Source organism: Opisthorchis viverrini (assembly GCF_000715545.1).
Source record: "Opisthorchis viverrini unplaced genomic scaffold opera_v5_153, whole genome shotgun sequence".
Classification (NCBI taxonomy): Eukaryota; Metazoa; Platyhelminthes; class Trematoda; order Opisthorchiida; family Opisthorchiidae; genus Opisthorchis; species Opisthorchis viverrini.
Genome location: NW_008751810.1, coordinates 355,490 through 379,952, shown reverse-complemented (window position 1 = coordinate 379,952; position 24,463 = coordinate 355,490). Strand labels below are relative to the sequence as shown.

The following is a 24,463-nucleotide window of genomic DNA, read 5'->3' as shown; positions in this document are numbered from 1 at the left end:
CAACCGATGTCAGTGGCGTTCTTGTTGTCAGTTTCTATCCAGATTGCCTGGGTGAATGTCTGGAGGTGTAGGCACCTCGGAATGATTGTGGTAAGCTAACACTAAATCCCTCCCCCACCCACCTTTATTCTTTTCTTTACAATAAGGCTTTCAAATAAGTCATGGTTGTACGGCAGTGAAGTATCGGTGTTGAACACTGATGTCATGCTGTCGATGATGATGATGATGCACCAGTTTTATCTGTGTGAATGCATGAGGGTCATGTGAATTCCCCTAATAGCTTTGCTAAATACGGTGCAATACTTCATATGAGCAGAGTCTTTGCTCATGTCCGAATTTAGTCTAGATGAGTGATACTTTATTCAGGTTCATCTAAGTAACATCATATTTGCTTTAAACGGTTCATTCTCTTTCAAACTAACGCACTGTTTGCATGAATCGCTTTGTAGCAGCTTCCATATGCTTGATAACTTTGCTTTTTTTCATGATTATTTTTACCTTTTGTTTCACGGGTAATCTGAATACAAGCTCAAAAAAGTTGGATGAGGAAGTGCGTCGTTGACATAATTTTCAGCTTCTTTTTTTAAAAAAACAATGTTATTGTAGTAGCGAAAGACGTCTGTTAGCAAAATACATAGACTTACCAGATCAAATTTACACTCGCTTCTCCTTATATTCACGCTGTACAAGTAATTGAGCTTTAATTTATTTTACTGTCTAGATGCGAGTGGCACACTCATGGAAGAACGTATCGGAAATATTTTCTCCACTATTTCCTGCAGGTATGATTGCCGAAGCAATTCTCAAGCGTGCATTTATGCAGTTGTATGAGGCAAGCAGAAATGAATTCTTGAAATTTATATCAAGATTCACATCATTTTCTTGCCGCTTTATGATATTTTTTGTATTATTATTATTTTGTAACCGGCTACTAAGCCCAATTCACATACTGTCCAATTCGAGTGTTTGTCTCAAATGAGATCATTGACTATTTCGAGAGCGTTATCGGTGTTATTATTGAAAAAACTCTTTCCAGAATGATGGACGGTTAATGATAAGTTTCCAGACACCGCATCAGAAGGGGAGCTTGGTTTGTTCCAAAAACGTCTGTGGCAACAAATCGCTTGGCTTTGTTAGGATTCATCAGACAAACGTCTGAAAGTTGTTTTGTGAAGGTTGCACATCTTCCCACGTGTAACCAATAACATACTGCGCCGAGTTTTAAAAAAAACTCAGCATTTTGCATCATCGAATTTCAAACCAAGAATGGTAATACCGTTATGCAACTTCTCGTCCTGCAAAACGGCGTGTACTAATAAATTAGATCATGAAGCCTACTCACACAACAAGTGACTTTAGGTGATTCCATCTAACAAACGAATTTAGCATCCGAATGCTTCACTGATTTTTATTTACTCCCTTAAGGGAAGTGTATTTACTCCTTCCACACGGTACCACTGACATTAACATTGGTATAAACGAAAGCTTTCGGGCAGTTTGATCCCACAGAATGAATAGCACCGTCACTTCCAAAGAATCGTAATTCGTGCGTTCCAATGTAAAATATCCCTCAGTTTTGTGAATGATTTGGATTGAGCACAACTTTTTCCGAAGGTCGTCCAAAAGAATCACATTTATAGTCTGCTTGCCAAACGAATTTCGCCCGTTTAGCTTCCGTTCATTACTTAATGATGTATTGCAACCGCTTCAGATATGACAACTTTACAAGCAAGGTAGAAATAAGTGAAAATACGGGTTATATCCCGACCACCGCTTCAGGTTAGGCTGCTTCCAAACTCTGTTCCTCCGCACATTGTTCACTTATTGGACGCCGCAAGAGATATTTGGTATTTGTTTGGATTTAGTGTTATCAAACGCATTTATTTAAAGAACTCATCAGTCTTAATTTGTCAACATCTGGTCACTCCTGTGCAGAAAATCTCAAACAAAATTGCTTACCGATAAACGGGTTTCTCTTTAGGCTAATTTTTTTTAGATATTTCTTGTTTTATATGTTTGTGCAGTGAACTGATTGCTACTTTCGTACTCGTCATCCTCCACAAGCTTCACATTGAAAGCATATCTGGCTCTATTGTGTAGAACATTTCTACCTACTACCTGATTACTTTATTATAGCCCGCCCTAATGTACCCTTATCGACCAAAACAGTTAAACTCTGTCCTTTCACACTTCGGCGCTTTGCTCGAGAAAAAGGGATGGTGCGGTGAACCAGGCTTCGCGATAAAAATTGTAGGGCAGCCTAGCCTGAACAGGTTTTTCAGCTTCTCATAAGCATGAGCAAGCAAAAACCTGCTTCATAGGAGCAGAACCATGTGAACCAACGTACCTGAAGTATTCAGAAAGAGGATTTTTTTTACCAAAATGACACCCGGTGAACTTCATACAAATCCAGAGCAGAGCAAGACCGTTTCTCAATTGCATCTATGAAGAATATACCTTAAAGTGACCCTTGACAGCTGATCATCTGTTTGTTAGTTTATGAAGGTGTTAAAATTTTGTTAAGTAGCACCTGCCTGGATGCCCGCACAATGTACCAAAAGGCTAAGGCTATAAGCCAATAAACACTTTCACAGGAACGCTGAACAACGCTAATTTTCTTTGACAATAAGCAATCAAGCAACTTTCGATGTTACTAAAACAGTGGTCATTAGGTCAGGAAACAAAAGCCCAGCAAAAGCACCATATTAAGCACATTCTAACAAGAGTTCATTCGGTTTACAATTTTATCATTCGTAATCCTGTTGAGCAGTCAAAATCGCTTGTTGTTGACAGTGGTAAAGTTTTTATCAGGAACAAAAGAGGCGATGTTGAGTGCGCAGGAATGCCTGATTCCAAACATCCGTGGTCTTTGTTGTATATGTAAACTAGATCAGAAATCCCGCGCTTCTAATCGATTTATTTACGAATTGACCTTATCAGACGAACCTGCTATCCAGGATATGGATCCGAAGCATCTGATCGGAAAATTGAACCAGTTACACAAAAAGTGAGTGGTCAAGTCCATTTGTTCCGTTCTGACTGTGTGTGATCAGATAAACTCGCTGCACAAAGCATTTTGGTTCAGATATTTTCTTTACCAAATGACTACTGGGCGATTTTCATGCAACGCAAACAGATGACAAAGATGAACAAAATGGGAGCGCAAAATAGTGAATTATGAATTTGTTTCAAAATGATTTGCTTCCGGTGTTCAACATCAAGGTAAATACCTACTAAATATCTAAAGAATACCGAATTTTGTGTTTTCTCCTCTCACGCTTTCAACTTTTGTTTTATACGATCCAACTTGATTTATCTTCTCAAGGTTGTTTCGTAACATTAATATGCAACTGAACCATTATTACAGAAGAGAGGTCATAATGGCCCGATTTTGAAGGTATTATGTCCCTGAGGACGCACCTTCGCGTAATGCCACGATGCCTAAAGCATTGTGTTCCTTGGAAAGTATAGTCGGATGGTATAAATTCAGCTACATTCAACAGTTTTAAGCCGCCGGTAGCACTCAACTTCTCACTTACAGCCTTGTTTGTAGCTAATTTTTACTGTGGGCTGGAGACTTCATCTGATCCTCATGTCAACGGACCATGAGGCCTGCAACCATGATGTACGGTGCCACGGCCGTCACCGGGAGTGAGATTTTTTGGACACTTCTGTTCGATAGTCTTCAAGTAAAATAAGACAAGACTGATCCCTTGGTAATCATAGTCGGTGAACTATAAGTTTTTCCCGCAAGAGAGTCTGCTAACAAAATGGCTGTACGTGGTCCATTCAATATTCGGAGGTATCTCCTTCTTGTTGGGCTTGATCAGGATAAAAATGGCAAAACTCCTTGCTCAGAATTCTATCATACCCCCGTACAGTGATTTAAACTTCACTTGTTAACGCAAAACTCAAAGGCTGAAGCTACCTTTACACAGTCTGTGATTCTTCTGAAGGGTTCTCTCTTTATACTAGTGGAATGCAGTAACTAATTTGTTGCTTAGCTGTGGCTGAAACATTCTAGTGCGACACGCTGGTCTTATTTAATGCTGTTTAGCTGCGTCCATCTTGTTCAGTGTAAAAGTGGCATTACTGCGATAAATCCAAGCCGTATTCGATCGACACTTAAACAAGCTAGTTTATTATGACCGCGTAATCCAGTACAAAAAATCTCAGTCAAAATTGACTAGAGGTGCAAGAAAACTGAAAGCTAAGAAGTTGCAAGCCCGAAATTCATGCCTGAATAGAACGCTAGGCAAAAATTGCCTGTTTTAACGTGCTTGATGTCAATAAAATTCAATTAACAGGATTTTGTTCTGTCAGCATTTCCTTAAGCCTTGTATTCTTGTCATACGGAACAACAGCCATACTTTCTGTTTCTTGTGAATCCATCAAACAAGCAAGTAATTAGTATAGACCAGAGAACGCTATATCCAGCCTACTTCTCCACTATTCCGGAGGAAGATCCCCTGTCACGTGACCTATTTTCTTTTGTTGGAAGGTTACACCATCCTTTATTCAAACGCCTATAAACTGACAGTTGTCCAGTGGTGGTTATCACAGTTTGTCAATAGTCTGTTCACTCGTCGGTTCGATTAGTTTCATTTACCTTCCAGAGTAACACTTCACGTTGTTATATTCTGTACTTTCAGCCTTTAAGTTCATTGAAACAAATTACAAAGATTGGTTATCGTGCTATCCTCCGGCTGTAACTTAAACTTTCGTTAGGTATCATACCTAACAGTGTGGCCAGTGGCACCTCGCCATCTTTTGTGCCAGTACACCGGACACCTCATGCTCATCTGGCCGGTCATTGAGCGCTTAGATCCTAACAGTGTGGCCAGTGGCACCTCACCATCTTTTGTGCCAGATACACCGGACACCTCACGCTCATCTGGCCGGTCATTGAGCGCTTAGAGCCAGCAGAGAACTGGTGCAACAGTAACTGTTGACGCAACAGCAGTGCTACTATGCCTCTGCGCCAGGCATAAGCCTACTGAATAATGAATCAGTAGCTGAGTTTATTGAACCAGGTTAGGAAAATGTTGTCTACCGCTTAGGCTGCGGATTTCCCCACATACTACTGACTTGACTTCCAACGACGTAATACCATAAGATCATCTCATTTCTCAATAACTTACAGGTTTAATTTGGCTTTTAGTAAGCGACACATCATGCTTATGTAGGACAGATTTAGGCTCAAAATATCAAACCGCAAGAAGTATTACAAAACGTTACAGAAAGCGTAAACCTGCAAGGGCTACTTAAATAGCTCTTCTGTGTTCATTTACCTAAATTCTACATTGTTATCTTACTTCCCAAAACGTTTTCCTGACTTCCTCAAAATAAGTGATAATAGCTGTCTTGGGTGCCCTTTCCTACACACCTCTAGGTACGAAACATTAGGGTTGCCTGCAAACATATGGTTAACATAAAGGAGACAAACAAAAATTTCTCAATACGATAAAAGTAACCAGCTAATTGTAGCTTGTAATTTATCGACCACTTCCAGCTAGAAATCTGGACTTTCAAATATTGTTTAACGGTGAAAATGGGGTCAGGTACAGCCCTACGCAAAGTTGCAAAGTCACCTGTAAGAACATTATAAAACCTTTCCATTGTCTCTTATTTCTCTTTTCCCTTCATTCAGCAAATATTGGTTACTACTACAAAGCGATTCGTCCGATAGCAAGGTGATTGTACAATTTACCTCTCGAGAAGACTTTTCCGAGGCCCAAAGGCGTTCAATAGAGCAAGATGTGTCTTCACTCTGCTCAGCTGCCGTACGGTGGGTACGTGGATCGTCGGTACTTTGTGATACTTTTGTTACCCTAGTGACAAATTAGCCGAAGTCGTCTGTACACTTACTTCCCCGACCTCGGCTCTAAAACTTGCCTCACAGGTGGGAGCAAGCCCAGTTTCCGTTTGAGAATTATGTCGTTCTAGACGGACACGTGACCAGTTCAGTCATGTGCAGCATCTGCTTTGACCACGCCCAGGTTGACTGAGTCAATCCGAAGACAGTTAGATGTGCTGTACTAACGGCTCTGCAACCCAGTTTATACTTGATGCAACATTCGGGTAATTTTGCCTATTTATCAACTGAAAAATTTCAACCTAACTAATTACAACATTAAGCGGTACTTTCTGGTCTAAAGATTTTACTGTTCTTTCGAATGTTTGGTTGCAAACGTCAAGCAACGCCCACAGTTCCTAGATTCGATGCCGCTTCCAATAAATCTCTAGTTACGAGCCTCGGGCAATTAAAACATGAAAACGCAGTGAAATTCACAGGTTCATAGGTTCCTTCTACGGAAATTAAAACTCTTTTCATGTTAGATCCGAATCTCTGGTGTGGAATATGAACCAGTGAGCTCTGTCGATGAACACTTTAACGCAAAGCTGGTTTATCATGAAATTTCCAGTAAGATAGTCTGAGCCTCTGGTAGGGTCATTTTGGATATCTTATTGAAACGCCTCGCAAAAAATGTAGTGGCTACCTAGGATGCAACAGACCGTTATGAATTAATAACGTTTCCTCTGTAAATATCGAAAGAATATCACATTTTTCTTTGAAGGTCAGTCAGCAGCCAGACATGCCCATCACGGAATTTTCTACAAATTGTTCAAGTGTGGACGGTCGGCTGACCATAGATGGACTAATGTCCTAATCTGTTTTCTGTTCTCGTTATGCTGTTTGATTAGTTATGTTTATCCTTTGGAATGGTGAACCCAATCAGAACAACCACTCGTCCAACTCATTCTAGGATCGTCCGTCTCGAAGCGTTCGAAAGAGTTGTTGCTGTCAAAGTTGGCTGGACATATTGCTTCTCAAAATTAGCTGCAGATTGGTAAAATGCAAGTTACTTGGATTCGTGCATAGATGCAGAACCGACAAGCCCAAAAAATACTGAATTAATATTTTGCAAACTTTGTCCTTCCTGGGAAGAGATAATGATTCCTTCACGTTTGTAGCTGTTTATACTGTTCATTGCATGCAGAAGACACTTTAGAACATTCCTGGCCTTATTTCTCGGAACGCCTTGAGCTGTTATGCAAATCGAGTAAACGAAACGCTCAGTATATTATCAGACTGCCGAAAAAGTAGCAAAACTTACGAAACCAAAATGGTTCGGTAACGAGAGAATAGATAATAATACCAGATGGACAATCCTGACTGCGTGCGGATATCAGATGTTCAGTTGCTAAACGCAAACAAGCTGGTTTACCTTCTTCCAAAGCACTGGGTTTATGATACTCATTTTGTATGCCGGACAGTTCGATAAACATCCCCGAATGATTTCTTTTGCAGCCTAACTTCCGATATTGTCCCTTTCGCACTGCTGTATGTAACACCAAACTAGATCAATTGTAAGTGGTAATCATAGTCCACCTTTGAAGGCCTTCAGTTAGAACCTACATGTATCCTCTCTGTATACTGGACAGACATTCACATCGGAGTCCGACGAACAATTCGCTCATGACTGCTAGGTTTCCGTCCGACTTCTACCCATGGGACAGAAATAAAATATCTTCGACGTGTACTTGACAGTAAAATGCGGCTGAGGTGTTATAACATGATTCTCTCCGAGTCATGTCAGCACCTACCTCACATAGTGTATGTCACAATGCAGGCTGTATTATAACACCACAAATCTGTTTGTGAAATATTTCTCTGTATCAAGTTGGGTGTTTATATGGGAAGCAAGGTAAATTCTACTAGAACCAAGTAGATAAATGTTGTTGACTGCCAGGAGATCACACAAGATATCAGCTGTCGCACATATTCCTTTGTCGACAAACTTAGTAACTCTATCGCGCCAGTCCGATACGCGTGGAAAATACTTTCTCTCTCCCTTAACCAGGTGCATCAAAGAAGTAGTTTCAAGTTGTATAGCAAAGACTACGTTGCTCGTTTTAAATGGTTCAAATGTCACGTTACCATTAGTATGTCAGATAACGTCAAAAAAGCGGACGCAGGCGTCAAGACTCCACGTAGAAATACCTCGATTTATAGGAGTAATAATCGATCTTCGTTTGTTTCAAATCACTTTTTCTTGGTTCGCCACAGTGGGCAACAAGATGCTCAAGAGAGTCAGACAGCTGACAACTTTGCCGATCGTTTGGGTTACTGTTCTTTCGTAAATTTCATGCACAAAATCACCTATGAAAACCGTATTATCTCAGCCTATGTTCTTGCAATCATTCATAGCGACACTCCTCTTTTCATTCATCTTATATGATCTGCGCGGGACAATTTGCAAAGCAAGTTTGATTTTTGTAGTGCAGGTAACGTAACCAGTCGTGCTGTCGGAAAATTATCCCTTTGCAGCACATATTTAGTAAGATTCGTGCACTTCAAAGGACTCGAAAGACAAACAGCGTAAATTCAATTTTAGGAGTTGTGCCGTCCTAAATGAATAGAATTCGCAGATATGCTTGGAAATACGTAAATTTAAGTCCCCTTTCCGGCTAGACACATTAATCTTGGAGTTCTAAAAAGTTATTCAGAACTAAATCAGCCATTGTGCGATAAGCACGTTTATGAGTAAACCAGCTTTCATGCAATACCAAACCAAGTCCAGGTGAATCCTTATTTAGCTGAATGTACTGCACACAAGCAGCCTCGTATTTCATTTAGATGATATCCAAGAGATCACAATATATCTTCTCAAAGGTAGACACTACTCACAAGGCTACTGAAATCAGTTATACCTCCCATGACCAGTTTCTCCTCTTTAGGAATCGCCACCTCTGAATTTCTGTCAACCTCATTTGATAATTTAACAGTAAAATGTACGCTTTGGCAATTGTATAATGAGCCACAAGAATGACAAAACCGAATAATTTCCACTGACCCTTGTATCAGTGTTTTCTGTCAAGATAATATACTGCAATTTCCCGAAAATTGTACCGGCTGAAACATAAACCGCCATCTTCGCAACCCCTTTATTTCAAGAAGAATATGGCAAACCGATGATTTAGCCGGATTCTGTTGAGTCTTCTATGAAGATAAACTCAGATCAGAAATGAGTATATTCCCCTATTTGCGTACAATCCGTGTTCATTTGGGACATAAGGTTGACGGCTATTGTGAATTCGAGATAATTGAATCTGTACAGGTATGACTACGCATCATTTTTCCTCTCAATATGTGACCTTAAGAAAGCCGCTTATTCTAGGCGGGCTTCTACAACAGGCAGAATATTTCGCTTCATGTTTTCTACAGTTTTACTGAAAATTATTGAAAGTTATTTTTATCCCACTATTATTTTTACTATTATTAGTGGTGGTAATATTTACTCGGTCTCTCCTTTAGACCTCGTCCTACTTGCACACGCGACAAACAAGAGAGTAGGGTGGCTTGCCATTCCACTTTACTGCTTCTTCTCTTGGCATGGGTCATTCCATCGCTAATTATGTGTTAATGGTTCCTATCTGCGGCTTAAATTACTCTATGTAAACAGCCCTTAATTCTTGCCCGAAGTTCTCATTCGGTCAGCTAGTGAGTTGGTCTCCCTGCCTTTTTCAATACTCAAAATTTGTATGACAGGGTCCTGGTCCCACTCTTCTTTTCCTCTGTCCAGTTTTATCTCCATTTTCAAGCGTCACACTGATTTTCAAACTGTTTACCCGGCCAAAATTCTGAACTGTACTGATGGCTTTGTTTATTATCGTGTCATTTCGTCCTATGCCAGTGCTCGTCGGGTTGAGATATTTTTTAATCTGTTCCAACTTTCGATTGTTCTGAAGTTAACACAATACAAAACCTTTCACTGCTTAACGGAGATATCCTTAGATCAGTCTGTTGTTGCTGATTCTATGAAAGACCTTGAAAAGTGTTCACTGAACTGTTGGCAATGGGATACTGACTCCAACTTCATCACTTTTATTTGGACTAAAAATTCTTTCCACTGCTAAAAACACTTGAGAAAGCTAATCCAATTTAGTTTTTACAATTTTATACGCAAGCTTGTGTGCCTTTCCGTGCTACCAGTCATTCTGCCTGTCATTTTTAATGGCCTGTCTGAGAACGACTTCGCTGAAACGAGGTCCAAAACTCATTTTCTTTCTAGTCAGGTTGCATTTCCACGGCTCTCAAGTACACGTTACTCCGTATTTTCACAATTTACACGTGCATCAAAAGACGCTCATTTAATTTGATTTCCCATCAACAAGGTCTTGTATTCAGAGGTGTTTTTATTGCACACCATTTGGAGATAGCCGATTATTTGGACTCTGGATCACTAGCACTTCAGCTCAGACGTGCTCTTCGTCTAATTGCTGTCTTGTGTATTTCTGTCTTCTAGTAATTTACTGTTTAGTCAGTTTCGTAATTAAAACCGCCTGATATCTAGACACACAGACAGGACTTAATGGACCTATTTAACTTTATAACTCCCTATTCATCTCAAAATTTTTATGATATTCTACATTACCATTTCACATGCCCATACTTTTCTACTTTTCGGTTAACTTTAAAAGTTTGACTCAAACTATAAAAGTAGATCGTGGCTCCCCCAACCTAACATGTTCTTCCAAAGTTGACAATAAAAATAGAACTTGTTTACATTCAGTCGTTTTTTTACGATTTATTCTTAGATCCATTGCAGGAACTCCCGAAAATTGGTACCTCCGGAAGGCCGCTCCAAATTTTTCAGGCATACAGTATAGAAAAGATTTCACTGCCACAGTATCAGCCATTTTGTCTGACATTTATCCTTTTGGTCAGGAGACCCAAATGCCGTTATACGAGGAGCTTGTTGTTAGTCATATGCTGAAAGCTGACATGGTTCCCGACAAATTCATTGCTAATAGGCAGGGAAGCGCAAGCACACAGACAAACACCCATAAAGTCGGTGACACATGTCATCAAGAACGTCTTATATTCTGTTTCGAACAGGGTTTTAAAGCGCCGCTACTCAGATAATTGAAATTCACTTTGGAATTTTACACAAAACCATACAATTAAACAAGAAAAAACAGGTCTAAAACGGGTCCATATTATATAGTCCTGTAAAATTAGTATTTTTGGCACATGCCTTAGGAGACCATTTGCTTTCTTGGTTTATTGAGTGATCACTCAAAAGAGCTGCAAGCAGAGTAAGGCATGTCACAGGAGAGAATATTTGCAGTTCATGTTGTAATGCTGGCCTCCAACCTCAACTCAGTTCCACTTAAAGTGCACCGAGCGATGATGACAAGTTGACAATCAAATTACCCAGCTCGGCGAACAAACTAGCTGTCAGGGTAATGCGTGTTTTGACTTGTTTTTCTTTCCCGTAATGGAACGGCTAAGTCATCCAAGCAGTGATATTCTAGAGTATCTGGATTTCGCGCCGACAGAGATAAAGAATAATACTGAGAGGAATACGTCATTTCAAGCGCATTTCAAGCTTAAGACGTTCACAATGCTTGGTGTGTTTAGATAGTTGGGAGTTCGGATATTAAAATCCTAAAAATAGGAAGCCCTCACTTTAGACAGCGGCATGATATATCAGTACAGAATCAGTTGCAAAAAGAGTACATGGAAAAGCGATAGCATGGGCACCCCCCAAAAAGGGCTATTACGACAGTAATGTAACATAAAAATACTGTGTCATTTAGATCCAGGGCATCAATGCGGATGAAGGCATGCATGCTCGGACATATTTCAATTCGCTTTTTAGCGAAACAGTAATCCCCTAGATTGTAGGTGGATAGGGTGAACGGCCAAAAGGAAAGCACAGCGGTTTGGTGTTGCCTGGGCAGACACCAAATAAAACGCAATTTTCTGTTCTAAAAAATGTTGGGCACACGGAACCAGCTGCTAAAGCGTAACTTTTGATTGACGCAAGGCGAACATTCGGGTTGTGAAAAAACGCTTGGGACAAAGACTTCCTTTAACTTCCGGTACTAGTTTACGGAGAGGGTTTACCATCCACCGTAAGTGGTTTGCGATCAGACTTCTGACCATCTGAATATGGTTTCAAGCTGGCTGAAAGGAAGTACTCTAGTACATCTCTAACCATGTTTTTCGGTAGACATCATTTTATTCTTTGATGTAAGTATATCGGCAACAGAAACATAACTGATGGATTGCGTGAGTGGCAGATACATCTGACGAATTAATTTCATACTTTTACAGAACGACTCATTTTGAATGGGCCGCAATTACGCAATTACTTGTGTGAGAGCCTCAGTCATTTTACGTCATTCCTCTAGCCATAAAAATCTTCTTTTCTTTTTTTGAGCCGCCTGATGCGCTGCACCGTTAGGAAGTTCAACGGATGGTTCGAGCTAGAAGTTAAAATTAATTTTTTTGTTTAATGAATCCTACTATCTTATCTGTTTGGGCCCGAAAATGCGTTCTATCAAGTAGAAAAGAGCAAGCGGCGACCTGCGCCAATAATAAGCATTCAAGAGACGAACACCCAAACTCGACCTGTGAATGACCAAGCGTTGTAAAAACCCAACATTGTTACAGTTCCAACTAATGAAAATATTAATAGCCATTTCCTTGCATGCACTCTGACTATCGTTCGGAGACAGAAGTCAGAAACGCTACGAAATCGATTGCAACTAACTGCGTGAAGTAACCCTATCGTCTAATTAATTTTGACCATCACTCTGATGACATTCCGAACAATTCAACTACTCTGTTTTTAAACGTTTTTGGAAATGGTGAGTTCCATGTGGTGCTCAAGTTAACATTTTGTTCCTCAGTGATGCTAGACCGTGGGATATTTGAGAGAAACACCCAGTTAACGCTTGTAGGCGAATTAAGTAACACTTAATCCCATCAGCAATTGCGCACCAGTGATTTGTCGTAATTTCTTCACCACAAATCGGCTGACGGATGTGTCCGAATTTTTCTTATAGAGGAGCGTGGCTTTGCGTTGCTTTTAAATTCAAAATATTGATGGACAGAAACCAACATTATGCTCTCAAAAGCCATATTTAACATTTTATAATTTTTGTTTCAGCATGCATTTCTCCGGGAGAAGGAGGTTATCAAAAGTCGAAAAGAGGTCCTTGCTGAGCTGCTTACGTATCACATGAAGGTATATTTTTATAAAAACCACGCCCGCCTTGTATGTTCTGCACAAATTTTAAAGAGTCGTGTGACCTGTTTGCTCACTAACTGGCATGCTGGATTTCACGCTGCGCAAAAGCATGTGTTTATTCGCAAACAATGCACTCTGATTGCACTTAGACCATTTGATTTATACTCTGATCAGTTTCGAACTTGACAACATGAACTGTGAGTGCATTTCCATCAAGACAGAATCCTTTTGGGCATTTGTCTATCAGACTTCTTCCAACCTGGCATGTATTCATTTACCTTGGCCTATAACTCATTTATATTTCCACGAACCTTGCGCGGACAAACGGACATGTTCGGTCAAGTTGGATTTCATCATACAAGGTCATATACCCTCAAATACATGATTCTATATTGTATAAGAAAGTGTGATCTTTCACTAATTGAGTGAAATCATGATGACCCTTCGTATCGTGACGAAAAGTTTTCAACTTGATTGCCAAGTTTGACGAACAGATAAAAAGCCATCTGCTAAACAATAACTGATAAACAGATCAGAGCTACCAATATTTTAACACTAGCAAAATCTGCAGTGCTTAGCCGTTCTTGAGGGAGCACACCAAAACGAAGTTAAAACACACAACTAGGGATGCTAGTTGAGACTAGTGGAAGTACGGTTTCCACTGGCCGAAACAAGACTATTTTTATGCTTGTGTAAACAGTGAGGAAAGAAGTGAGACATATCTGAACTGATTGGATGCTGTCAGTTGGAACAGGCGTGATAAACCGCTCACACGTAAGAAAACTCTAATTAAAGCGATGAATCCGACCTAAAATTTTTCATAATCTTATTGTATTTAGCCTCATACTCAAAGATTATCACCCTCACTAAGGCTACCAAGATCCCCGCAGGACAATATTCTTGACAGGGTGGGAAGGAAAAGGTGACCAAATCTGAGATGATTTCCTGACAAAAGGGCTACTGGATTTAACTGAATAAGAGAAAGATTTTGTTGTGAAGGCCCTTCGACAGCCCACGACTCGTTTCTCCGTTCTTCGGATGAGCGGGATCCCGAGTCCCAATGCTCTACTTGAATCCAAATTGTACACAATTCGTAAAGTATTATTATCATTTCGTTTTCACGAATGACTAAGCATAATCTCGCTTGTGTATTCTATTCGTAAACCTTCCTATGTTGCATCTGATAAAACACCCAAAGTGGTACACTATATTCACTTGAACGCACATTCCGAAATTTCATGCTTCTTTGGAAAATAAGCCTGACAGAGTCTCATGATGGTTTTCAAAGTTTCCATCAATCTACTAGTGGTGTGTCAGAAAAGACGCACTGATGTCTCGAGTATCGTACCGACTGAAATATTAGATGATGTTTACACAACACCTGCGAATGTACGAGAGCTTCGGCTGGAATTCGGGTGAATCTTTTCTTGAAAACAAATCAGCTTGAAAGTGAGTTCATTCCAGTTCCATCTGAATTGACCTGTAACGTTGGTGTATTCATGTTATGCAAAAGCGTAAGGGATGTGAGATCATCTGCCTTCAGGAAAAACGGTGCTAAAGAATATGACACTTAGCAGAAGGGTTTCTTTTTCACTGTGGTGTGACAAATGTGGTTTACTTGGGCGTCTACAAATTAGTCAACTCAAATAATTAAGGCCGTGTGCTGCTTGTCCTTTATGTTAGCTGATGCTATTGGTGAAACGCTCAAAAGGAACTTGCTAAAACACCACAGGTACAACGCCCTAAGAAGGCGAAGTTTGTGTCATCTTGAACGCGCAACCTATGCTTACGTTGTGTTTAGGCTTCGCCATTAAAAAGTCTGAAAGTAATTCAAGTCGAGTTTCGAAAACTTGCGAACGCTCTGCTTCTGACCTGTTTGATTTAGTAAGAAAAAAAATCTAGCAAAGTTTGGATAGCTTAGTGAACTACCGAACAGATTGTTAGTCATTCTAACTCCGGCACTTTGACTCTTTTTGTCCAGACTCGGGCAATCTGATAGTACCTCAGCCCGAATTCTTCTTTCGGATGGCATGGCAGCAAGGAATCGAAATAATGTTACAGCTCAGCGACAATTATTCATTTATTTGTTCTTTCGACTAACGTTCAATGTCTGTGAATGTAAAATCTATACGGAGTTGTAACAACGCTGTTTCTGCTGATCAACTCGGAGCCCATGATAAACCATCCATTTCATAAAAAAATACGTTCCATGAGAACGTGAAAAATGCTTGTTAACCATATCCTCTCAGCTAATAAAAACACCATACATCAAGAGGTAGAATGACCTGCGTTTTCTGACTTCCGTTCGCAACCCACTTCAGATATCCGATGACGCTGTTCTTGCTCTGAGGGAGAGCTATACGCAATTTGACGTCAACTGTCCCAAGGACTACAACACATTCAGCTATTTCGCTCGAGGTTTGCCCATTGAACAATCCGTCAAAGTAAGTATGTACTGTTTCTTGCTCGTCTTAAGATAAAGTGCTCCCCTCCCAACTGAATCAGTAGTTCTGTGTATGTGTGGGTTTCTGAAATCCTCTCAGTATATTTTTACAAATTTCTGAGTGATAAAATATCACAGGGGGGATTATCTATCATGTGGAGTATTACCAACTTGCTATGATTGACTGATAGGGCCTCAGTCATCAAATTCCTTGCAAACGTCATCAAACGCTGCCGAATTTCTCCACCTGTCAAAAGCAGGTTGATGTAGCCATTAGCTGGGACTTGCGCTGCCATATTTTCCGGTACACAGGGGCGACAGTTTACACCAAATGCAACGATGTAATGGCTTTTTTGCCTTCTGTATTTAAAAATATTACGTAATATTACGCATGCTACTAAACCTATAAAAAACAGCCGTTTTAGCTTGGATTTTACAGTCCTTTTCTGAGCGTTCCTATTGTATCGTTCACTGTTTCATATTTTTTTCAGTTTGGAGCAAGCACTACAGTACCGATAGTAAAGCAGATTTGTGTCTTTCCGTTACACTTTTAATCAGGTCCAGCTGGTTTCGTTTTCTAAAATCTGTTGTCGGCAGTCACGAACCATGCAAAACTGATGCGCTCATTTTCGTTCCATCTATCGGGACAACCACAGTTAGGTTCCGACATTGCTCCGTTCAGTGAACATCTTCATCTAGCCCATAATTAAAAAATTATGCTCACATCAGCGACGACTAAAGGAAACACAACTTGCTGAGAGATGAATGGCCTTGCATACAAGCAAGTTTCCAGAATTCCCGTGTTGTCGTTCCATTCACACGCAGTGCTCCGCAAGTAACAGGTAGTCAACATCACAGTGTGTAGATTGTGGTGAGTCGCTCGTAAAGTTGAAGTGTACGACCGTGGCAGATGAGATATCTTCAGTCGTGTGCATGAAACCAAACGGAAGGCAAAGTTTTCCCGGGAAATATACCTCGATTGCATAAAGCTTGGTGGCACCAACTGTAGTAGGATGCCCAATAATGCCGAAAATGAGCTCTGCATGTTGTATCACATAATATAGTCTAATATTAGATCCGTTTTGGTGTAAAGTGAGCTTACTTTTAATGCCAAAGTTTTCGGCAGTGCACTTCTTCAGGTAGTTCTATCAGATTTTTAAACGGTCGTCACCCCAATATGGCGACGTAATAGCGATCGTTAAAAGACGTTCCAGTGAATAACATCGAAGCCAAACTGCAGACTGTAGAACTGTTCCGTTCATCGCACTTATGCAGGATTTATCTTTGCAATGACGGATTGGGCAGAGTGGTTATTCGGCTCGCTCAAGGGGAGCCAGCGTACTGTAAGGCCATACTGTAACTATAATTTCCGAGCTGAATGACGCATTTGGACACCAGTCAAGGCCAAAGAATCCCGGTAGCGATGGCCGTTGGCTAAGCGGGAGTTGCAACTGAGCGTGTCCTCAAAAGACCCAATGAGATGAAATGTGAGAGAGCTCCGTTGGAACAAGCGCCTGACCGACGAATATTTATCAAGGCTAACTAAACTCAGTTCAGTTGTGGTTGAATATACTTACTCCCAGTATTGGTCCCCGCCAAGAAAGAAGCTGATGTGCGCTACGTGCTCAGTGTATATTTTGCGTGAGCAAGCCCGAGAGTGGATAATTAAAAAACTTGCTGCTAGCAAATTATCAGTAGCATAACAGTGATGATAAACTGGAATCCCGTTGACAAGACAAAAATCGAACGCCTTGTTTAGACGTAATCGTAAGGTTTCTTAAAACTCTCCGACAGTCAGCCACTTTGTTAGAAAGAAGATCACGTCAGCGAACTTTATCTGAGGAAACTGACATTTATTTTACCATTTTTACTGCGTGGTGAAACTATGAAACCGAAAATCTTCTGGTACTCTGAGCAAAAGTGTGTTTCGTGAATCAAAAGAGGTGGACGAATGTAAATCTCATAGTCATGACACTTTATACCCATTAATTTAGGATTTCGATTATGTCACACACAAATTCAGCTGAGTGTGCAACGATCACCTTTTAAGAAAGTTTTGGTAAGCAAATGATAGTTTTTTTTAAATGGGCCAGTTAAAAATCACCGACTTTTACCAAACCTTCTCAGTCGGTTCCCAAATCCTTTCATCTGAATTTAAAAATCATATATGTCGGTAGAATTGTGGTGTGTTTATTACGTCACATTTTGAAGGGGCCAAAAAAGTTCCCGCACCTCTTTTTTCCCAGACTTAGTGCTGTTGGAGGAACATTGCCTAAACTCACATATGCCTCCTCACATTTAAACTCAACTTTCATTTCCCAGTGCAACACTGCATTTTCGTTTCTCGCACTTTTAGGCTGTTGTGTGTATGTTCGTTCGTCTGAAGTTCGTGGAGCACTGGAGGATACCAAGTTCCACATTGGTCCGATTCGTATTAGCTATACAGAGGAGTTATCGCAACCCTTCCTACCATAATTGGACTCATGCTTTCTGTGTCGGTCACTTTGCATACTTGTGTATGGTCAACGCAGAGCAAAGAATACACGAATTCCTAAGTCCGCTAGAGTTACTGGCATTACTGGTCGGCGCCCTTTGTCACGATATTGATCACAGAGGACTAAACAACTCCTTCCAGGTATGTCGAACTTGATTAACCTTGGGAAATTTCACACGGTTTTCTTCAAGATAAGTAAACGGGAATCTTTGAGTAATGACTGTGAATAAAAATTCGTGCACAACAGGATGAGGTCAATATGAAACCCGGATAAATCCTTGCTGCTGAGCCAGTGTTTCAGTGCACATGTATGTTCTCTTGATTTTTTTGTGCGTGATTGTTAAACGGAGTGCTCCATCTGGATACCTGAGTGAAACAAGTGCTCTACCGCTAATACGGCTGCCAAATTAGCTGATACTATGAATTGCGTGCAACTCGTTTCGAAAATTCCGATTGGATGATTTCCACACTCAGACTTCAAAGGCACCATAAATAAGCAATGATAAACACAGAGACAGATTTCAATTTTGCCAACGTGCTCTGTAAATTAACAGCTAAACTGTGGTAAAATACCTGGCAACCCTAAATTTCATTACCGTTGGTGCATGACAGAATTCTCGTCAAATTGAGAGTTGTACAGATAACATATTTGTTAATTCATTCAAGGATCCATTTCTCCCATGTGATAGTTGGCCCGGTGGAAATAAGCAATCAAATTGTACACTGATGAAAGTGGGAAGGACAATGAGAAATAAGGATGGCTAGATGGTGATAAACTTGGACAGTACCACCAGCGTAACGGTGATACTACTGATTGGGAGTAGTTTAGTTTCTCGTAAATCCGCTTCGCGTCTCTTGAAAAGTGAGATCTGTTACGGAATTTGTGGAGTCGCTTTAAAGCATTTGCTTGGATTTGAGCAACAGTCCATGAATATCCAGAAAAGTTCAGGAAGACGCGTCGAAGGTGCATATGAGAGTTTTACATCCCTGTCCAATCGTCTGTAACCGTTCTGTTGGCATTTTCCACCCAATAACTCCGCAGTGAAGGCCTTCTTCCTTTTACCAGTAATAATGATAGTTTTGTAAACGATCCTAGTGAAGGTGATGAAAATGGTTGAACGAACTACGAAAAGCCAAAAATGACTTCATTAAACGATTGTCGCACGTGCGGCAGAAAAACTCAACATCACATTTGTCTCTTGGCGGTAAGAATTTCACCTCTATAACTCTAGATCTCTATGAATTCCGCTCTCATCAAGCTTTTGCAGTTTATCAGCACAAATTGCAGCCCATGCATAGATAGGAATTCTGTTGGCTAGCTGTTGTTACCAAAATAATTTGTTTCCTTCTTTTCAACCAGCAACTGATCAATTCACCACTCTCCTCTCTTTATGGTATGTACGGCTCGGTTCTTGAGCGTCATCACGTGGAACATACGATGCAAATCATCCAGACCGCAAACTGTAATATCTTCTGTAATCTGTCACCCGAGGTAAGTTCCTAATTCATTTTTCAGTACTATGTCATAAAGCAGCAACTCCTCCGTTAAACCAATCGCATCACTTTCACATGTTGTACTCATGAAGAATTAGGAACCATCCGACGTTATTCACACTATAATCTCGCTAGACGCCTTTTGCTGAAACGGAAACAGTGATCGTTGCGGTAGTTGTCTACATAAATTGAAAACGAAGTGTGTTACATAATGTTTCATGAAACCATAGTTAAGGAAAGGAATTCTCTCTTCAGGAATCTAACACAACCAGAATCTGCACTCCAGAAGATGTACTTACGGCTGAAGATGAATAAAATCATAACGCACTTCCAAACTAGCTGGATGATGTCTTTTTTGCATGATTACTACATTACCCTTGGAAGTAGAAGATATCTTCTGGACTCCATTCAGACAACTAACCACTGTATCCAAGGTTAGGTGACCAGGGGAATTCGCTCAAACGCACTAGGTGGGCGGAAAAGGAGCTGAAGTGATAAAAGTCTAATGTGTATATTTTAAAAAATTTCTTATTGTCCAGCTAGTTTTACGTATCTATACACTTTTTTCATAGCTTCATGTGTTGTGGAACGTTTCCTTGTTTATATCGAATAAGTTATGCAACTTTGTTCGGACTCATTCTGTAGGTCGATGCCCAAAATCCGTGTCGGGTTTACTCATTGATTTGGTGGAAACCGATCCAATCTGTGCACCAGTTCAAGCGAAAGTACCCACCAGAATAAAATGCAAAAAGGAACTACGTATAAAACGGTCCGCTAAGCTTGAAATGTGGTGTCATACTGTTACGACAGGAATCTCCTGTTGGGCATACTTGTTCACCTTTGGGAATGCTTTGTTTTTGACAGGGTTCACATTTTTCCTAGCTGTTGAAGCCAAAAATGCGGATGCTTATAGGGCTACTTGAGAAAATGGATCAAACGCAACAATAAATCGCTGGTTTGTTGGCGAAAAGAAGCATTTTCGTAACTGTGGTCAAAGAAGAAACTGTGTGACCGCACATATCCTGATCCAGTCTGTTGGTCGTTATCAAAAATATCATATTTTTATTGGTGCTTAAAGACATCATAAACGACAGATTCAGCTGGGTTCCAGATGAGTCTCTCGTCAAAACAAATGAATGTGTTATGCTAACTTCGTGCAATTTGGATTCAAGTAAAACGTAAGTTTGATGGAAACTAGGGAAATGTGGCTAAATGATGATGATCATGGGCTGTCAAAAGGTTTTCAGCAACCTTATGAGTGCCTTACGTTCGCAACTGATTACTGTTCTGAACCCTGAATTGGTTATTTAAACGCACTCGATTGTTGTTTGGTTCAGCGTTTGCTTGGCTGTTTACTTGCTTGTCTGCGTTGTCTGTTGTATGTGATTCTCCGGTAGACTCTCTGTGTTGCTGGTTAAAACGAACGTGTCACAAGATGTTCAGTAGACTCAAGGGCAAAGGTTGAAATGGGGGGAAAGTGTAGTTTAGCACAGTTCCACCATTCAGCCAGCTACTGGTTTATCTGAAGAGACTTCACCCAGCCAGCCAAAGAGAAGACTGGCCAGAACAGCTCGTGATAAGACAAGGTCCGTGTGAGTGTCCATATCGTGTAAAATGTCACCCGAAACCAAGGGCACCCTCCAACAGCATATGTCTGGCCAACCCGACAGAACAGTAACCATGTGCGAAATCCGAACGACAAACTTTCCCCTTGACAGCCAGCCGTACTCTGAGGCAATTCGCTGAAATTGCTCGCAACCAACCGGCTATGTTTCCAGCAGCGTGGAAGGTGAGAGAGACGGTTCTTGCTGATCATTTCGGTATTCCTCGGAATCTCATCACGTGACTGTGTGTGTGCATTGTTGTGTTTCTAAAACATCGGACACTGTACAAATGTCGTTTTCTCTTGTCATCGTTCCAGGACGAGAAACGAGCCTTACAGTTGGTACGCCACGTTATTTTGGCAACGGACTTGGAAGCTCATATGAAGCTCATACCAAAATTACGTCAAATGTCTCGTGACGGATATGACTCATCAAGTGAGGAACATAGGCACATGTTGCTGTCGTTAGTTGCTACGGCGAGCGACCTGAGCGATCAGTGCAAATCTTGGTTCAACAGTCGCAAGGCCGCAAGTCTCATCTACGATGAATTTTTTCACCAGGGGAAACTTGAGCGATTAGTTGGAGAGGAACCACCATTCTATATGGATCCGCAAAAAGTTTGCATTCCTGAGAGTCAGGTTGTTTTCCTCGATTCCATCGTATTACCATGCTTTCAGTGAGTCAAGCTGAGTGTGGCTTTTTGGTAGCCTTTAACTATTTTGTCGTTGGAAACTCTATACTCGCTAGTAGTATGATGTCAAAATAATTTGTAGCGACTTGAATGATCTACTGGTGCAAATGGGAACTGTTTTCACTAGGGGTACAAGTGACTTCATATACTGCAAAAGTTCGAAGTAGAAAGAATTGCAGTAGAGCCTTCGGTACTCCTTCACTGGAGAACTAAATGACCGACTAACCTCTGAATCGGATTTCCCGGTCAACAGTCATCGAATCTTGAAAGTGCACGCATGTCAAGTAACATTTTCCGTAACGACCGTAGAGCAAGCAGACACCATTACAGATTTCAGTAATCCGGACGTACTCCACCAGATTCATACAGGTGTGCACTGCGACCTCTAAATTTTTCAGAAAGCGAGGTTCAAGTTGTTACAGAGAAAAATAAGGACTTCCGTCCAGTAAACCAGACAACTGAATCACCTGGTTAGCGCAAGCGAGGTGGGCAACTGTTTCTGTCTATACAGCTACGGTTTCTATTTTTCAACTGCAAATGCAAATACATAAACCGATCAAATCAGTTTGTTGGGTGCGTGAAACAGAATCTCGAATGCAGCCTCCATGTCTGGCACGCACTAAGTGTAAGTAACGGGCGGTATTGGCTGCGGTAGGTTGGGTAACTTCTGATTGGCGTTGGAAAGTGGCAAATCTGGTTGGTGTAGAAGCTTCTTTATTCAGGTCAACACGCGTTTGTTAATTGTCGGTCGAGTTTGCCTTTCCGTTCTTCTCAATTAACTAACCAGATCCCCACATGGGGAAGTTTGGCGGATGGAATCGATGCACTATAGCCGATGGAGAAACCAACAAGACTGGTTTTAAAGTGCAGAAAGTGTGATCTACCGCAGAACCGAGATAGGGTTCCTATAACTCAGTGGCATCACCCCAGTATTCCAGAGGCAGAAATACCTCAAGCTCTGGAGGTGAGTGCACGATATCCAGCTTAGGGCGTTCGGTATATTTTTCCGTTAAAATACCCCTTAGCAACCGCTTGAGCAAAACGTTTTTTTGAAGTTATGAAGCTCACTTGTTGTGATAATCTTGTGACAAATCCACCTAGCGCTCTACTGCAGAATTATATGAGTCCCTATTTATGCCTTACTGGACGAAAAACGGTCAAATGAAGGTCCATATGTGCTTTCGATGGATAGAACTTCCGATCCTTCAGTCATATAAACGATGAATTTTAATGTTCGGGACTGGTCGCTGATCAGTGTCTTTATATTTGGTGTGTGGTTCGACATTTAGATGGAGGTGACTGTGCAACATGGAAATGTTATGTCCTACTTCTTGGATGCCGTAACTGTCTGGGCGTCATCTATTTACCCAATACAGAATGTTGAAATTTTTTTTATGAAGATTCTGGTCTTTCCCCAGAATGGTCTTAAAAATAGCTACCAAAACAGAACCCCAATAATCTCCAACCTTTTCGTCGTTATTCGTAACCGGAAGCTTGGAAGCTGAGTTGAACTATTCTATGCACAGTTCACTGACAATAACATCCAGTTGTGTTCTGTGGCTTTTAAAAAATCATATAGAAAATCCACCGTTTCACTGACGGTAAACAGAAGGCGATAGCGCTCCTAGTTGGAAAGTTCGGTAGGTTTACACGGATACGACTGCATACAATCTCTTGGCAATTCTGTGTACCAGAATAAATAAGGTCTGATCGAGTTGCAGAGATGTGTTGTGAGATGTCAGCCAGACTAAACATGGTGATATAACCACTGGTATCGGCTCCAGACACATGTCTATCATCAACATACCGGCGCAGTCTGTACATTCCTTGAGGTCTCAGCTTAATGGGGTACCTAATCTCCGATACAGCACTGTAGAAGTGTTTCCTGAGGCTCCCAATTAATGCACGACCAATTAGCTATGATTAACGTGGCGTGGTCGTTCTTAAACAGCGCGAATATTCCTATGGATGATAGATGATTTCTCCTCAGGACTTTACACCCGAGTACTTCCTGACGGTACAGCTGCAGGTATAACATTTACATCAAAATACACCTCAAAAGAGACCACTTTTAACCGTCCCCTCTAGGATGCACTTTTCCCTTTTGGGTAGACAAGCGAAGGAGCTTTATAAGAGTGGCCCTTTTCGGTAGATCATTCATAACATCTCCCTCTGAAGGAAATGACTTTCAGTCAGAACACTTGGTGTTTTCTATTCAATCTCAGTAGTGTAATCAAAAGCTCGAAAGAATACATCCGATATTTCATCTCCCCATTTAGAACACTTTCAAAGTTACTTCCTGAATGCTGCGAGGCAGTGCACGCGATTCAGGCCAATCGGCGTAAATGGAAGCATTTGACGAAGCTGGTGTCCACAAACCAACTTCCCGACTATTCAACTGAACGATTGTTTTCCGGCGAATACGATGCTATTGCAATGCCCAAGTAGAAGACAGCTCGGTGGAACACGGTGAAGATTCAGGCCAAATGAAACATTTCCCATTCCAAGATGTTCACTGACATTGCGCTACAGGTACAGTATTCTTTATAACAACTAGTCAAATTTCAGTCGTGTGGATTCAACCATCCCAGGAAGTAAGCAAACACGTCCAAGCGTAGAGAACCAATTTAGAAGAGCTATGGCTGTGTGCAAAACAATGATAATTTGAACTTTTGGAATCCGTTTCTGTCA

General features: G+C 40.9%; 1 protein-coding gene across 1 annotated transcript in view; it reads left to right on the top strand.

Moving 5' to 3' along the window:
• T265_14185 (hypothetical protein) overlaps window positions 1-24,220 on the top strand; it is a gene marked incomplete at both ends in the record, with an annotated part of 37,322 nt that extends 13,102 nt beyond the window's left edge. Inside the window, 7 exons of the mRNA XM_009172414.1 lie at window positions 2,812-3,007; window positions 12,966-12,999; window positions 15,368-15,490; window positions 17,846-18,124; window positions 19,344-19,475; window positions 21,399-21,757; window positions 24,052-24,220. Of these exons, the coding sequence (XP_009170678.1) occupies window positions 2,812-3,007; window positions 12,966-12,999; window positions 15,368-15,490; window positions 17,846-18,124; window positions 19,344-19,475; window positions 21,399-21,757; window positions 24,052-24,220 (1,292 nt within the window). The remainder of the gene's footprint in view (window positions 1-2,811; window positions 3,008-12,965; window positions 13,000-15,367; window positions 15,491-17,845; window positions 18,125-19,343; window positions 19,476-21,398; window positions 21,758-24,051) is intronic.
• Between the last annotated feature and the right edge of the window lie 243 nt (window positions 24,221-24,463).